The 18,870-nt window shown below is 28.6% G+C and overlaps 2 protein-coding genes across 2 annotated transcripts in view; one reads left to right on the top strand and one right to left on the bottom strand.

Moving 5' to 3' along the window:
• Window positions 1-48: 48 nt before the first annotated feature.
• LOC148233650 (juvenile hormone esterase-like) lies at window positions 49-2,097 on the bottom strand. Its single transcript, XM_088188635.1, has 3 exons — window positions 1,863-2,097; window positions 517-1,802; window positions 49-445 (listed from the first exon to the last, which is right to left on the bottom strand). Exons 1-3 carry the CDS (start codon window positions 2,076-2,078, stop codon window positions 280-282), a joined length of 1,668 nt encoding a protein of 555 aa, XP_088044761.1. The 5' UTR covers window positions 2,079-2,097; the 3' UTR covers window positions 49-279.
• A 3,253-nt stretch (window positions 2,098-5,350) lies between these two features.
• The window catches only part of LOC148233649 (uncharacterized), a 38,332-nt gene continuing 24,812 nt past the window's right edge, over window positions 5,351-18,870 (top strand). Inside the window, exon 1 of the mRNA XM_088188555.1 lies at window positions 5,351-5,629. Within this exon, the coding sequence (XP_088044681.1) occupies window positions 5,495-5,629 (135 nt within the window). The 5' untranslated portion in view covers window positions 5,351-5,494. The remainder of the gene's footprint in view (window positions 5,630-18,870) is intronic.

The raw sequence follows: 18,870 nt of genomic DNA, 5'->3' as shown, positions 1-18,870 counted from the left end.
AATAATTAAATTTTAGAACTCAAAATATATTATTTTTATAACTCCAAATGATTTTTGACTATTTTGCTAAAACAAAAATTGTATCTATGTAAAAAAACTATAAACCAAAGACAGCTGGGGAGAGTAATGATAAGCTTTTAATTTTATATATGTATAAATCAAGCTATATTTGTGGCTAACATGTCATAGAAAAAAATTTATCAAGTTTAATTGTACAGCAAATTAAAAGTTTGCATTATGTTTATAAAAACTTAATTGAAAAATTGTCATTACTTTAGATCACATTTTAACAGATTCATAAATTTTTCTCCAAAGATTTCTTCTCTCTGTGTGCAGTTCATAACTCATGTTGAGATTAACGCTGATATTTAAAAATTGAAATTTATTTTTAGTCATAGGTAACCATTTAACGTTAATTAAATCATTTTGTTCCGGAGTTGGATTTCTGAAAAATATAATTATAAAAACAATATAAAACTTTAATATAAAATTAATATTTGTCATAGTTAATCTTACCCAGTTTTTGCAAAGTTAGTCCACATTTTCATAAGTCTATCTTTCGTTATTACGTCAGTTGGAGTAAAATATTTAGGGTCTCTGGTCAATCCAATAAGTACTTCTTCAGAAGCATGGTTAGCCCCTCGAATAGTAGGGTACTTATCCATATTTATATTGTATGTAAAGTAATAGAAATACTCATTATTTAGGTTGTATTTTAATCGTTGTTCTAGGGAAAAAAGCACTCCAGCGTGTACCAGAAGATCGGTAAAAAAATTAACAATGTTTGTCGGTTTACTGAATTTGCTCTCGCAGTCGTTAGTTTTTGTATATCTATATAAACAACGTAACATTTTATCGCAGTCTTTAAAGCCAATGTTTAAAATCTGTGGTATTAGTTTGATGAAATTTCCATTTAACAGATCATGTTCAATTTCTTGGTTCTCACTTTCGTAACGTGTAGACATGTCATATCCTTCGTAATTGGTTACTCCGGATAATATCTCCACTTTATTAAAGTCTCCTCTTTTCAGCATTGTATGAGGTTCTTCGTTCAAGAATCCATCGTATCCTTTAAATTGGTTGATGACAGGCGGAAATGCATATAATCTTATCAATCTGAAGTCATCCGCGTTCATCATGTATCTAGAGTTCAACACCAATGTTTTAGTATCAAAATTATTCAAGAAATTGAACAGAGTTTCGTTGGAATTTTTATTATATCCTAAAATTGCAGCTAATCTTCTAGCGTATTCAACACCGTCATTACTTCTTGACCAAAAGTTCATCACTGAACCAGATTGCATTATCGCCCTTTGAAATAGGCCTTTAGATTTTGGCGACAAAATATGATAGTCGACCGAGGCAGATCCAGAGCTGCAGCCGAATATAGTAATTTTATTTGGATCTCCGTTGAACACTTGTATGTTATCTTTGATCCATTTCAGAGCCATGGTTTGATCTTTCAAACCCATGTCTCCTCTTGCATTTACCGGATCTGTACACAAAAATCCCATTACCCCTATACGAAAATTTATATTCACAAACACGACATTTTCGTTAATGAAATTGTTTGGTTTAAAGTGCGTAGATGTAATGTTACCACTAACAAATGCTCCACCGAAAATTTTAACCATAACTGGCAACAATTCACCATCGTATTCTAATTTTGGAGTATGCACGTTTAGGTATAAGCAATCGTCGCTTCCTATAAATTGATAGGTATTAAAGTGAAACTGAGCTGGCAAGTTACTCTCTTCAATGGCATCTTTGATACCTTCCCAAGAGGAAGCCGGTATAGGATCCTGGAATATTATATATACTACTTAAATTTTAAATCATAATTCATAAAAAAAATGTTTTACCTTAAATCTAAGCTTTCCTATAGGTGGTTCGCCAAATGATATACCAATAAAACTATAATACGGAACTCCTTCTAGTGTTTTCATTGCTTTTCCCCGCAATAATCCTTGCTGAAGTTTCACGATAGGAAATGTAGTATTCAAATCATAACCAAGAATCAATTCTGAATACAAACTAAGGATTAAAAACGCGTAATCTGCGATAACGTTCGGAAACATTTAAGTTTCGATAGATTCGTCGTCGTGTCTTAAGATAGACTGAAGTTTTATAAATCGTTTGTGACAATAATTGTGACTCATATGTTTAAAAATAACATAACTAGTTCTAGCACAATAAATTTACCAATAGTTGATTTGTTATATTTGATTTATGTATAATACATAATGCAATTTAAACCTAAACATGTATTTAATGAATAAAAATAAGTACATAATTGCTTAATTCATATATAATACATACTGTCATAGAGTAAGCAATATCATATATACAATTGAGATTTAACAAGTTTATAAAATTAATGTAGTAGTAAAAGTGGACTTTGGTGGAAATTTTTTTTATTAGGAGTTCATATACATGAAGATATCTTTAAACCAAAAAATAAATTTAAAGTTAAAAACAATTAATAAAATACTAGTGTCTAGCTAATATTAATAAAAAAAATAATTACTTGTGTAAAGTTATGTTGAAACCCTTTATTTGTAAATAATTAATTATTATGTCTTTCTTTATTGCTTCACTAAAAGTTCAAAGGTTTTAATATTTGTAAAAGTTGAAACATCATGATCCTTGTTATTAAATTACTGTTAATTTTTTTAACAAACATTTAGAACTTAGTGTAGGATGAATATGATTCTCAAACGATAAATACATATATACTGTTCAAAAGTACGACGCACTTTATTCCATTTAAATATCAAATCTAATACAAATTATCACCTCTCGTTGTGTAATAAGATGTTACTGGAAGATGTACCGTTTATTTTGTTTCATAATAAACTGTGTCCATTTTACTGGTACATAAAAGTGAGGCACTAATATTATCGTGAGTGACATTTTTAACTTTTAATTAAGATTTTTATTTAAAGGTCCTTAACTTTCATTTATGCAAATCCTGATCTTACTACAATATTGTCAAAAGAATGGCATTATCTGTTTAAATAGCACGAATTTAGTCGATAATAAAATTGAAAATTTTTTATGCTGATAATTAAACTTTAGTTGATCCTTAATATGTCTGTTTATTTAATTAGTAATTATGAAATATTATATAACATATACTACATATTTAATTTATTTAATGCTCGATTTTAGACTCTAAATTTTAATTGTTGTTTTGAACTAAAAATCTAATTATTATTTTATTTACAAAATTATAACTTTTGTTATTGCAGTGATAATTTTTAATTATATTTGATTGTGTGATATTATGTTTTTATGATATTTTAAACAAAAATAGTTAATATATAAGTCTTACTTAGTAGTAAAATTATAAAAAATATTAAATGCTTAAAAAAAATGTATATGTTAGCAAAAAAACAAGTTACAGGAACAATTAATTTATAATACATTTTCAAAACGAAAATTTTTCTTTAATACTTTTATTTACCAAATTATATTGAACTGATTATTAAAAAAACCTTAATCAGTCCTTACTTGGGACTACAAATTATTATAATAAAAATGATGATGCAGCTCAAATAAACATGTAATTTAACATTTAATTATCTTATATTTTTGGTATAAATATTGCGTACTTTTTTAGGAATGAATTAAAACTTTTTGTGAGATATTTTCCGTGTGTGATAAATATAGAAAACTTTCATTTAATTCATCCTACTTTTATGTACTGGTTTATGTACATCATGTTTCAACGACTACGATACATGTTATTGAATAACGTACCTTATGAACACTTAGATTGCACATCTTTTGCATAAAATATTCCTAGCTGGTGACATAATTTTATTTATACTAAAATTAAATTAAATTATATAGATTTTTTTATAATTTTAACTTCATCTACAATCCAATAGATCAAGTGGTTAATTGGGTGAATGTATGCTGAATTTCTGACACCATGTCAATGATGAATTACGTATTTTTCTAAAGCCCTAATGGTTTCGTGTAAATTAATAAAAGTGCTTTCGCAAGTACACTCGTAGATACAATTTGGGGGAATCATATCCTAGCATACTTTATAGGAATTGATCGTTGAATGACTTTCCTTATGCTAGTTGGCGATCAGTAGAGAAAAATAAAATATGCATCATATTTCTGAGAAAAAATGTATAGCATGATTTTTTTATTGATATTCAGCTTTATTGTATACGTATATTTAAATTTTAGTAACATTTCTGACACAGAATTACTACGTAATTTCTCATAAAAAAAACAGAATTTTATTCAATGTTAAAACGCATAAGTGCGGAAATGGTCGTTTGCATCATAAAAGCGCATGTTTCTTTGGTCTGGTTGCCAAGTAATTCAATTGAATTATTAGTAATATAAAAAGTCTATAAAAGGTTTCTCAAATACATATACATCAATTTTTATTTTCCACGAAATTACTACAGGATATACTAAGATATGTTACCTTAAAGTCGCATCGATAAGTGTACTTGGAAAAGTACTTCTTTAAGCTGCTGGTAGGGAATATACACAATTTTGAGAGTTTGCAAGAACTTTTTTTTTGTGCGCTACCTAATTATCATATGTTTTTTTATATAAATATATACAATAAAATGATCAGTAATTTTTACGTTACGTTGTACTCTTTTACTATTGGTAAAAACTAAATCTTTTAATGTGCTCTAGATATAAATTGTCCTTGTATTTTTTTAACACATTGCATATTTTTACTAATTTTAAAGTATAAATATTCTCATATTTGTTTCAATTAAAATTCCAGTCTCCAATTAAAACGAAATCCAAAATTTTATAAGAATTATGAATTCCAAGAATAAATTTTGAAGATCTATATGCTCATTTTTCTACGAAAATTATTTATTTTTAAATAGTGTATTAAAATTTATATATTTTCAACTATACAGTATAACATCTATTGTAATGTCAGTAAATTTGTTAAGCTTTTAAATACAATTTAACTGTACTAACCTAACTGGTACATATCGATAAAATATGTAGGAATTGCATAATCATATTTATAATTCACCATATTGCGAATAGTCACAAAATAGTTTAAATATTCGGTATGAACAATAAAAAATAAATAAAATTTAAAACCCACAAAGTTGAAGGTCCGGTATCCACACACTCACTAGCTGTGGTACCTCACGGTAGTGAAGTACCGACAGCTAGTTAAAATATGTTTTATGAAATATAAGATGAAGCATTTATGATATTATAATTTGCATAATTATTGATTCAAAATCGAAAATTGGAGACTTTATCTGCATAAATAAATAAATAACACATTTATTTTTGTAGCGACATTCATAACATTGTTTCAAAGCAAAAAATATCATCCGTCATTACGCGGCATGTAAACGAATTCGGTTCACTTTCGTCAGTCGAAATGTAATCTGACGATTTTGTCGTATTCGTATTACGAGTTGAGGCATCGCGGTGCATAACATGCCATCGGATCGGAAGAGAGGCATCATGCAGCGAAGAGATGCACCTCGGCTTCGGAGGTTCGGCGGTTCGGTGGGGAGGATGTAGGTTATTCGTGGCTATATACTCCACCACTTTTCACAGTCGACAATCCATTCGCTCTCCAACAGTATCGCAATCCACAACTCTCCACAAGGTACGTCCAAGTTTCCTCAAAAAGTCGGAATATCGCTTTATCATAACCACAGTGCGCATAAAATCGAGTGAAGTGTTTTAATTGTATAAACGCGTTTGCCATTTTTAAACTACCACAATGATACGATCTTTTATGTGTTTTGTTATTTCGCGTTAAGTTTACAAGCATTGCTAAATAAATATTTTATTTTAATGCTGACAATACTCAACTTTTTCTTGTGAACAATGCTCTATAAAATGAGATTTTAATGCCTATAAAATATTGAGCAATTATAAATTAAGCAATATTTCTATGAAAGGACATATCAAGGTAAATCGCTGGATTTTATTGTTTATTACAAAATTAATCTTTATTAGATCTAATCAAATATAATATGTATAGCCTTCAATTAAGAGAGATGCACATATTTTTTTCTCAGCATTACATTGCTTTTTTTGTAACACAATTCTTGCAAAGTTGTTACTATAATTGTGGCTTAGAAAAATATTTGACGTTACATTTTCTGGGCTATTCAATGTAGGTTGTGAAGCGCAATCTCAGTCATTATTAAATTTATAATTTAGCGTTGCGCAAACGAAGCTGTGTACGGAGCTAAAAAACGATTTCTCCGATTGTTAGCATCACTATAGTAGTCGACGGTTGTTAGATGCAAATTCGCAATTCGTAAGCCCTAGGCTCTTTTGGGAAGCGATTAAATATTCATAAAGTAGAAAGTTCGGTTCGTCGGCATGAATAATCGCCTGGCGTGCATAGTCAGGACGATTGGTGAAATGACCGAGGTGCCAAAAACGGTATTTTCCAGTCGAGCGTTTGTTGAACTTTCGTTCTCGAATGTGACAGCTAAAACAAATACTAGTTGTCGCGAAATAGCTTCATCTTGTTTGTATTGTGAGTGATAATTAATACTTGAACTTTTATCCTCAAAGATCTCCAGTCTGATTCATTTAATTTTGACTTTGTATCTTTAATATATCATTTATATATTTTTGATAAGGATATAAATATAATGATTTTACCATATTTTATTAGCCATAGTTAAATATTTTTTTATGAAGGATTTTTATCATAATTTTCAGTAAAATATAATTTGATGTAAATATTCATGTCTTCATTATTTATGAAATGCATTTTAATGTTTTCTAAAAATCAATTTTAATAATTAAAAAATATTTTTGATTTCGTTATGATTGTTTTTTATTTAGTTATTTTAAAAGTAATTTAAATATATTTTTTAAACGATTTTTTTAATAAACGTTATTTTGAATCATTATTGCAGATTTTTTTAGAGCAAGTTTCGTGTCAATGTCATGAAAAATACGATACATATTATTTCTTCAAATTTCGTTATATCCCACAAAAAATTATGTTTTTTTTTAACTATTAAAATAATAACGATTCTTAATGTTTTAAATATCTGTCATTTAAAAAAAGGTGGATCAGGCTATCTAGAGAATTAAACGGATATATTTACAAGAGCTATTTTTATAATAAGTTTAATGGCGATATCATTGAATCTGCAGTAGTTGCCGTATCCTCAAATTTCGATACATCTCACATAAAATATTTTTTCTTATTTTAAATAAATTTAGAATACTCGCCATTTTCAATTACTCGATAAGTCTATCTGATAAAGAAACCTATTATTATAACAATTTTAATCATAACATGGTAAAAAACATGGAATTTGATGTTGAATATTTTATTATTTTAATAATAAACGATAAAAACATCTTGTCTAAGTAATATTGTTTCAAATCCGTAATACGATAATAAACCAATGACATTGTCTAATTTAAATTTTTTATAGTTCACTTCTACCATATAGTTTCAAACAGGTGTACACAAGCGTGTACGGTGGGTTAAAAAAACATGCATAAATGACAAAAATTGTAACAAAAAAACTTTTTAAATAAAAATTTATTTTTATTTAAATTTTAAAACATTTTCAAATTTTCTCCCTAGATTTTTTTAAACTGAGCTGAAATATTCAAAAAATCTATATTTATGGTCCCTCCGCATTAGATATTTATATTTATTAAGAAATCTATCTAAAACGTATCCCTCCACTGGCCGCAAGAATTATGTAGATTTCTGTGTGCAATAGGATATAATATTTTTTTTTTTTTTTAGTTATAAATTTTTATTAACGAAGCCCTGATTTTTTATTTTTTTAAAAAAAATATGGCTTAGCCAAGCTATGTATGTACATGTAATTTAATCTAAATTCAATTAAAACTACGGTAGTATAAATTGTAATAAATCATAAATGAGGCGGTAAACCTTGAAAAACGTTTTTTTTAATAATCTAAATTAAAATAAATATATATATTGCGGCTGTTTCTTCATATCTTTTTTAAATGTTATAAATCTGGGTTTTGTGTTTTTTTTTTATATATTTTTATTTAGTAACGTTTCGTACAACGAATGACGCGGATAACGCGTCACCCGCCTCCACATAAAAATACATATGACGCGTTTTTGTGTCAACAAGCTTATTATTATTATTTTAGTTATTAAATATATATTTAAATATTTTTTTTTACAGTTGTGATTTTTTTTAAATAGCAGACATTTTGAGTTTGATATTTTTTTTCTATTAACAAACGTTTTTGATCTCTTTACTTTTTTTGTATTTTTTAATGGAGCTACAATTTTTTTATCTGCTAACGAACTTAGCCGATATATTTACAAGATCTAGTTTTAATACAAATTTTATGTCAATATGATTAAAAGTATGGCAGTTATTGAAAACAGAAAAAAAATATTATTCGCCATTTTGAAACAAGATGGCGGATCAAATTGTGCTGCTTCTTAAATATATTTTATGAAAATCTAATATTTTTTTAAAACATTTTAAGCGTTTCGACTGACGAAATTTTTGAGTGTGCAGTTAAAGATACTGATTTGATTTTCTTCAATTTGGTTTAAGACCTCTGAAATTGGTGATATTTTGAATAAGATCTACTTAATAGTATTTCTATTGATATATAATTAATAGTATTTTCATCAAAATACATATAAAAACAACATATTTATGTCAAGAAAATATTAACTATTTAGATTATTCAACATATTTTGGTAGTTTTCGAGCAATGTGAGTTGCTTATTTTAAATAGCACAAGACAATTTATTTTATGAATAAAATTTTGATAAAAAGTATAAGCTCAATTCTGATCGGATTATTTTATTTTAATAATAATCAAGATATGTCTATGCTTAAGGGGGTAATACATTCAAATTTAGTGTTTCAACCAAAATTTATTTTGTTAATCAAGAAATTAGCATTTTTAGTATATACAATTATAAAAATATATTTATGATTTTATTATATAGTGTTCTTTTCGCAAATATTTTCATGATTTTCTTGCCCAAATTTAATATATTTATATTATTACATATACTATTTATTTATTCATGGTGACATTTTGAAAGCTTCTGTGATTGAGTAGCAATATAAATTGCTTCTCTATTCATAAATAAATATTTGCAAAATAAAATTGATGTTGCAGCTTATTTGAATATCAATCGTTCACATTTACAATGCAAATTTGTCGCAATTATAGAAAGTAAAATTGTATTTTCGATAGAATTTTAAGTATTGTCTGATTTTGCATAATGCGCGAATCTACTTTTACTTTCGCGCTTATGGTCGTGATGTTGTCGATTAAGAAGACGTTTCGAATGGATGTTGAAAGTTTCGTTCAGACCAAGCGGTGGGCAATGAGGGTAAACCGACGGAAGCTGGGGGTCACCCGATGATCTAATCCATTGCCTCCATTAACGTCTCACGCGCCAAATCGCGGCGTGATTGACGCATTCTCGGATTACCGGTCTGTCCGCTGGCGCAAAAAGTGTCATAAACGTAACGGCGTGGTTTATTTTTAACGAGGTTTCTGTAACCGCAACTATAATGCGACAGACAACAGGTGTGGGCTGCCGCGCCGGTGAATCGGCGGCACACTTGCGCAAATCCGCCTCGCTCCGCTTGCGATTCGCAACCAGATTCCTGGATGAGAGATTAGCTTTGTTCGTGTGTGTGCGCGAGATAAAATTTATTACGATTGAAGCTAACAGCCGCTCTGTACTTTGGCACAAGAAAAATGGAAAGGAATTGGGTCATTACATTAGAACATATTTTTAAAATCGAATGTAAAACCTTCAGTTGTCAATCTTAACAATGTAACATCATTATATCAGTTTACTAAAAACATTGATTGAATACTCAAAGCTTGATATAACATAAAATACTTACTCATAGATTTTGGATCCCATTGAACAGATCTATTCTTCATGATGAAAGGTGCAATTAAGCATTCTGATTTCTCGATGATTCTTATTCTCGATTTCACTTCTTCAATTTGTCGAGAATTCTCGAGAAATTTTGTTAAATGAAAAAATGTATGTAATTCTGTGAAGTATTGCAGATATCTTTATATATAATATATAAATATTATTATCGTATTATGTTATCGAAATATATTTTTTTTTATTAATATATGTATGAATTAATATAAGATACATTATAGCACATTATTTTTAAATAACCCTTTCAAAAACACATGCCATCTAAAATAGGATCGGACATCCTCGTTCCCTTTTGTGTTAAAAAATTTCGGCCGTGGAAAAATTCCTCTCGTTTTGTGTTGATGTTGGTTTAATCGACAACAAGGCACTGTAAATTATTTGTTCTCTTGCCGATCGTTTCATATATTTTTAAGTCCAAGTCCATTAATCTGTAAGTTGTTGGTTTTTTTACACTATTAAAATTATTTTTCTAATTGTTGATTAAATGATCAATTTTCTCAAAAAATTGTCACATTTTTCAAGAACTCGAGAATTATTTCTCGAGAAGAAACACCATTTACAATATATTATGCCAATGTTTCTCACAACACAAAGTCTTATTCAATATTGATTGCCATTTTTTCTTCCAAGCTTCTCTAGAACTATTGTATATAAATGACTATATCCATATGCTGTATAAAGGATCGCACAGACCGATAGCTTTAGTGTATATTGCGTTACTATTATGCCCTTAAAATATTACAACTGTCTGATATTTACATTTGAAATATTTTATAGTCATTTGGGTGGGGGGGAGGCAGATGGGGTCATTTGATTCTAACCAGAAATTCTCGGATCACAATTCGGTTATCATTCAAAGAAAATCTAATTTTTTTAAAATATAACATTTCAATGGAATCATATTGGAATTCATTTTCACTGGTAGATATATATTTTTACCAGTGAAAATATAATTTATCTGGCAGATTCTAGTAAATAATTCACATACTTATCATTATTTATTTACATGCGATGTCAGTGTGCATTTTTTTTTAGTAAAGTTATATATTTCACTAGTGTAGTGAAGAAATAAATTCATCTGATATGTGCAAGTGAAATTATATATGCTGCTCTAAAATGTCTATGAAATTCAATTTGCCAGTTACGAAACATCCATTTTCGCTTCAAACCCAAACCTAACCTACATTAATTAACCAAACCCAACTTGACCTAATGACAGTTCTAAAACTAATTACAGTTTTAGAACTTTTATTAGGTCAAGTCCAAAATACATACTAAGCTCTCAGAAGAAAATAAGCGGAAAAAAATATTGACAGACGTTGCATTTTGCATATTTCTCCATAATTCATCTGCACTGCGATATTACACAGTTTAAAAAATATGATAGCTATCCTTACCGATATTAATTATTGGTCAAAGTGTATACAAACTTAGCTTTGGTCAATAGGAAGGCGCAAGTTTTTTCCGTAAAATGAGTTTCAGAGAAAAAACATATTTCTTGTATGTGTTGCGATAGACCGTTGGCGTTCCATATGGCAATATGTAGTAAAATAGTTATTTTCAAATTTTAAGGAAAACTTTATTACAAAATTTTGAAACATATTTAAACTTTTTTTCCATAATGCAATTAATGTGTTATGGCCAGGAAAGTCATTTGGGGAGAGAGAGGGAAGATGAGGGCATTTGCCTTTCTTGAATTTGGTCAGAAAAATGTATTTAATGAATGGATTTTAATGAAATAGAAATATTAAAAAAAGACCACTGACTGGCCAACTTTTGTCCCCCCCCCCCCCCGGAAATATATGAAATGAAATTTCTGATTTTAAACCAAAAAAATCGGGTTATCTCTCTAAGAAAATCTAAAAAAAGTGTATTCAAACCGAATTTTGGTCAATAGGAGAACGCAAAAATAATTATCACTCCTCAGAAGTCAAAAATTCACGTCAAAAGCAATAAAATCGTGTCGTCGCCGTCGCAGTGGGAACGCTCGGTGACAAGCGATCCCACTGCGATATGGCGCAAAAAACAATTATCACTAAGAAGAGCGTAAAAAACAATTCTCACTGATAACTGATAATTATTTTTTGCGCTCTTCTATTGGTAAAAATTTGGTTTAGATGTGCTTCATTCGATTCTCAATTATTATCGTTATAAAAAGTTACTACATATTGCCATATGGAACGCCAACAGTCTACCGCAACAGACGCTCGTTCCCGAGCGTTCCCACTGCGACGGTGACGGCACGATTTTATTACTTTTGACGTGGATTCTGCAATTACTTTGTGCGTGAATAGCTTTTTTATAGATATATAGAATTTTGGAGATTTCAAAGTAAATATAAAATATCAAAAGTATATATATAATTATCTTTTGATAGTGACTATATGGCCATCTAGCACAGACCCATCCTTTCTTATGTAGTAATATAAAAAAATGCAGTTGTATTTGTAGAGCATTTTAAAATATTCGTACAAATTTAATTTTTAACAAAGAAATTAGTATTTTTAATAAATCTTTTATTTGAGAAACTCTTCCTTAATAATTATTGAATAGAAACACAATGTATAATATTTCTTTCACTTTCTTTGTGAGAGAATTTTTTCGTATTAAAAATAATTATAATATATAAAATTAATTGTTGAGTCTTTAACAGACGGTAATAAATATTAGATTCATAAGTGTGGCAAATAATGATAATACATATTAAAAATGTATTAATATTGCCAATAACTCTAAAAATTAAATAAAAAAGCATGCAGAGTGGTACCTCGGTTTTAGCAGATTTTTTCCGCGTAAAAAATGTTTCGGTTTTCGTCGTTTTTTTTATTGATTGCAAACGATTAATACATAGTAATGTTGAAACATACTACAAATAATTGCCTCAGTTTTCGTTTTCGGACGGATTATCGACGAAAACCGAGGTACCATTGTATATATATTATGGCAGAAACAATTTTGAACCGACTTTTATTGATTAGATGTGAATATACTATCACTTGATAAAAAATTGATTTTATCAATAAAATGAAAATCTAGTCAAAAACATATTTTGCTGGTTTAGGTATATTAATATAATTAAAATTTACTAATTAAAATTTTGTATAATTATGTTTCACCTAATTTAAATAATCTCATATAAATAATAAGTGTCATGATCATGAGAAAAACTCTGTCTTTTATAATGATAAAGTTTAGAGAATTGAATGGAAGTTAACTTCAATGGGAATTTTAGAAAAAGTGCATGAAAAAATTGTGTGAATTTTGCATGCTTTAATTGAATTTTTAAACAATTTCATATTACAGTAATTATGCTAAATTAGATTTTTGCCATGGTATTTATGGGATCTATAAATAATATATTTAAACAAAAATATATATGTAGGCTTGTACTGTTCAAGAGTAACATTTTTTGCAAAAACTATAAAAAAGGATCACGTACGTTTTTTATGATGTACATTTAAAATTAGTATACCGTGTATATATAACATATAATGTTTAAGAAGAAAAATAAAATACAAAGCACGTTAGAAAGTCACTAAATTGCGTCTCAACTTATTGACTTTAACATTGTCCAAACTGCTTACAATCTTTGCCCGAAGGCTAGTTCTAAAACAATACAAAAAAAAAACATATTTAAAATCTTTTATGATTGATTTGTTCATGGCGATGAAAAAGCTATAAAGCTGCCGGATGTTATCGTCCATTAAAAATATAATTATCGCACATATTCCATTACTATCCGGATATTGCTGTTATTAATATGCAAAGCTTGTGTTTTTGCTCAAATTGAAGCAAAAACTGGGTCTCGTAAAAAACATAAAAATATGAATACACGATGGGAATATTGTTCATTGTGTAACTCACAATTATGTGTGATTATATATGTATATGTTCTTATTTTTCGCATGAGCAACATGTCAAAAGTTACTCGCTTGTGACTGTAAACTCGTACTTACGAATCGTCACAGACAAATGGAAACGATATAAATAAACCTTTTGTGTTGCAAAAAAAGAATGAACAGTCCGCACACACCCTGAGAATTGTTGAGTTTTTCAATGCTTCATCGAATCTATTTGAATAAAGGCCAATGGGAAACGAAGGGACCTCTAAATTTACCTCCACACAATACGCTTCAATATTACATTAAAAAAATATAATTTTTAATTCAACGAGTAAATGTTATTGCCACTTTTTTATTACACCTTTATATGAAAAAAGGAATACTTGAATACGTTAATTTTTCACCGTTTACAACGCATTGTATACAATAATACCTGTCATTTTATTTTACTACACACATTCCGAGGCCAATATATTGAACACTATTGTGCGTCTGCCTATTTGTGTCGCTCATTGTGCGTTTGTTAATTTATGGGTCGAAATTCGACGGTGAGGTAAAATTTACACAATCGTCTTGTATAGATTTTTTTAACATACGCCTATTTTGTATTTATTACTATTCAAGAATTTGCCATTGTGCTATTTTAACTGTGGTTATTTACCACGTATCATCGAAATCCAGACTTGCGGTAAACATTTATAATGAAATTTCCTCACATGTTACACACCTTAGTCGTAGAAACGACGGGGAGTTTTCTCATGTCACTTGTTTATAGCCGTTTCACTTAATTGATGGTTTGACCGTCATTTATTCAGTAGTTAACCGATCATTTTCAGTGATTTCATGTTGTATGAAGACGTTAAAAACTTTCTCTAATCGTTTTCTTCATATATTAGCAACGTAATTTTCATGTTCTTCGAGTAATCTAATCGCCATCTAAGTTGTTCACATTATCATACTTGTTTTTTATACTCGTAGTACTTTATAAATAGTCTTGCGAATATTTATTCAATTATATGTTATATTGTAAGCTACCAAAAAGTAGTTTTTACGGCTTATTCACGAACCGGAGCTTTGGTATTTTCTCTAGTTGACAGGAATTTTCTAGTCACAACAATTTTTTTGTATGTGTTTTTCCCATCAAAAGTATTTGATGCTATTATCGAGTGTTATTTTCGACATCGCTGGTCGGTGGCTTTCTCTAAGGAATGTCGATTGTACATATATCGACACGAGACGAAATATGTCGGTTAAAATGGTTTTACGCCCGCGGTCGTGGGATTTTAAAGCATGGGAAGGCCAATGTCGCCGCGGCCGATGACCACCTATAACACCCACGATATAACATTAAACTTTCACTGAATTATTGCGATTTGATGTTGGAATGTCACTGTGGCGTTGACCCAAAAATTCTCGTTGTAACGTCACTTCCATCTGCAAATTTAATATTTACACGTTTCATAAAACATTTTTTTTATTCTAATTTTGACAATATTTTTATACTCGTATGTACTAACTATGACTATTAGTTAAAACTTGCAATGCTACATTTCGTGTATACTTTCCCTATTTAATGTATGCTTTGCCTAGTGTGAGTGTGAACTCTCCGACCTGATCTAGTTACATCGTCAACAAACAAGATTTAACAGACGAGCGTGTTTGACAACCAATCTAATCGTAGATATAATAAAAATATTGAAACAGTGAACACCCCATGAATAACTCTCTGCAACGAATCTACTTAAAATAAAAATAATATAAATTAGCATCAAATAAATGGTTTCAAATAGCTATTAAATATATAAATAATTTAATTTTGAATACGTTAAGATTGAGAACATATAATAATTAGTTACATTGTTCATAAATTATTTTGTGTGTACTGTAACTGAAGTTATTTGACACTGCATACATTAACTAGTTAATGTATGCATTTTTGAAATTTTCACTTTGAATGTATTTACATACATCTAATAGTCTGTTTGTTTATTTCATATTAACAGATTGCCACAAAGATTTATATGTATTATAGAATTCCACGTTGATTCGATGTTCAGATACCGGCAATAATATAATTCCATGTAATTTCCAAGGTTTAGATACCGGAAATTTTTCTCTTAAAATTTGTAATTTATTATTATTGAACACTTTTCTTTCAAATAATATTATAGAATAGTTTTTAGTAGCAGACGGAATAGCGTAGTCCGTAATGTCTCAGACTAGTAACTCTGAGGTTACTGTATCGAGCCCCGGCAGTGGCACTATTATTAAAAAAAAACCGGCCCCAACTGCAATGACATATATTAATTATAAATTGTATAGCTCATAAATTTATAATTAATAATATAGATGTCACCGATTCCCATATTTTCAGTCTAATGAACTTACTTAGGTGTTGCAGATTTGCCCGTTGTAACTCATTGGACTTACGCCTGTCAGATTACAACAAAAGATTTGATAAAAATTAATAAATATACATTTTCATGAATTATTATGATAGATTATTACATATAGTAAACATATAAAGAATTTAAAATATGGAAAAAATATTTTTTAATATAAAAAGCAAAAGAAAAAAGTGATTAGTATTTTGTTTAAAAATGATCGTTTTATTGTTTATTTTATAAGCATTTTTTTAGAAATTATAACTTATAGATTTTTGCTTAATTTTATTATATAAAATAATATATAATATGCACATAAAATAATTTTTGTATTTTTTTTATTAATTTAATATTTAATATTTTTTTATCAAAATAATTTTATATTTTTTTAATAAATATGTATATAAACAAATCAGTAGGTTTTTGTATATATCGTAAAAATTAAAAACTTTTTTTATTATTATTTTAATATTTATTTTATAATAAAATATTTTTTCTCTATGATTTTTACTTCAGTCGAGATATTTACAAGGTCTATTTGAAAAAAGATTCATGTTGATATTATTTTAAATATGGTAGTCGATAGCAAAACTATACAATACTTATAATACAATTTGAAGGACTATATGTGATTTTTTATATTCGATTTAAAGTATGAGTTTAATTCGTTCAGTGACGGAGTTCGTAACTCAAATCACTCGTATTAAAAATTCCAAAAATTAAAATGGCATTAATCCATTTCAATGGAGAAAATTAAAATGGTAAATATATACTACATAAATTGATTATCAAGTTTTTTTGCTCGTATATCGAGTCAAGTTGTTTTATAAAAATACTCGTAAATCAAGGTTTCGCTATATAACATTTAATATAAAAAAGACGCATCAAATAATTACTGAGCAAAATAAAACAAATTTACAGGCCTGCAAATGTAACCTAATTTGTATGACCTAGCTCGATTTGAACTAATCATCACGATATTCACCCGTGAGATTAGAAAGATCTATGAAAACCTAATCTGTGATGATTGAATGGAATTCTAATTATATAATAATCACTAATTCTTGATCATCTAGACACTATAAAAAATAATAACACATAGATTCGTGTGGATTGGTCGTATATAGAAGATAAACAGAGAATCAAAGACGAATATTCTTCTCTAGAATATAATAATATATTTATTAGTTTGTAGGGTTTCACAAAAAAATATTTCCAGGTATTTCAAACAATATTGTTTGTAAAATACAAGTTTCTCTGAATCGCCAAGGACTAATACTAATATAGTATTTTAACTATAAACAGCAAAAACATTCGCACAGAGAGTTCTGGCGTCATGAAATTTGCACAGCTTATTAAGTCTGGAATTTCTAGGTCAAACTGTTTTATTTGCAGCATAAGTTTTGCAATATAAATTTAACAGCCAAATACAATACGATATATTGCGTAACGTATTCTAATATATTGATATTCAATTCCCAGGTGGAGCAGATAATAAATTATTAGTTATATATTGTTGTAAAACCATGAATTTTACATATCATTTTAAAAAATAAAATCAACGATATTTACAAAACGTATTTAAAACAGGATATTATATCTTTATGGCAAAGTTCTCGATGCTAATTAAAATTATAAGTTCCGTTCGATTTAATTTATTCGTAAAAACATATCATTTTAAAGCGTTTTAAAATTGCTAAGTATATGTTTTATAAGATTTTTTTAATCATAGTTATTTTATTGAAAGAGTATTAAAAACGTTCATTCAATTAGGTCACATTTACTATTAATTAATTCATCAGCACACGATATCGAGTATACTACAGAATGAACACAATTTAACAGTTTAACCTAGTCAACTAGTTACTTTGTATTAGAATACCTTATGAATCCAAACAAAGTGAGTCATACGCGTGAGCGTCTGTTTGTTCGAATCTTCGACCTCTTTATCGTGCCCACTTCACTGTCAGTTTGTGTTAATCGTTAAAAGTATGTGTGTCGCCAAATTAGCGTCTTTTTAGTCTCTCGCGTCGAGAGTAATTGTTAATGAGAATATTCGGCAGAACAAAGCGAAAAAATTCTGCCGCGCGGGTAGCGTGAAAGTTTGACCCAGTGGTCTATAGCTCGGATGGGATGAGTTCAGGTGTTTGCCTGCAGGTGCTTCTCGGTGGTCTATGATCGAATTATACCAGAACCACTTCCGGATAGTAGTACTTTTTTTTCGTTGCTCGCCCGCAACCGCTAACCCCCATGACGCAACGTAAAAAACGTGAAAGCTATACCACAGTTTATCTGTATAACCGTATTTTTTATTTACAAATCATTAGTGTTTTTCTAAAAAGTTTATTCCATATCTTTAATAATTATGTAAAAATTTAGAAATATAGAACCATTTTTATTCGGAGGTGATGTTCATGTACGGGCATTGGAAAATATATGTACACTTCTAGAAAGAGCTAATTTTATTTAGGACTCAAATTTTGTCACAACCAACGAATAGACATTTTTTTAATCGTCAACGTAGTTAAAATAAAATAATTTGTAGGGATTGCTCTTATGCTTCAAATATGTTAAAAGTAGTATATTTTATGAAACAATATTTTTATTTATGCATGTGGGTATAAATATTTTTTTAATGTAAAATACTTTACTTATGTGAATTTAACGGAAGGTATGCGCTTGCAAAGAACTCATGATTTATTCTATGTTC

This window comes from Plectrocnemia conspersa, unplaced genomic scaffold (assembly GCF_051122295.1).
Source record: "Plectrocnemia conspersa isolate PC_06_02 unplaced genomic scaffold, ASM5112229v1 ptg000007l, whole genome shotgun sequence".
Lineage (NCBI taxonomy): Eukaryota > Metazoa > Arthropoda > Insecta > Trichoptera > Polycentropodidae > Plectrocnemia > Plectrocnemia conspersa.
This window is presented reverse-complemented; position numbering and strand designations above follow the sequence as displayed.

What these genes read in the sequence shown, in the direction of transcription:
- LOC148233650 (XM_088188635.1), bottom strand. Translation starts at nt 2,078, where the DNA reads ATGTTTCCGAACGTTATCGCAGATTACGCGTTTTTAATCCTTAGTTTG. An exon ending in TAGGAAAGCTTAGATTTAAG is followed by an intron (nt 1,803 to 1,862) that starts GTAAAACATTTT and finishes ATAATATTCCAG; the next exon opens with GATCCTATACCGGCTTCCTC. An exon ending in ACTAACTTTGCAAAAACTGG is followed by an intron (nt 446 to 516) that starts GTAAGATTAACT and finishes TATATTTTTCAG; the next exon opens with AAATCCAACTCCGGAACAAA.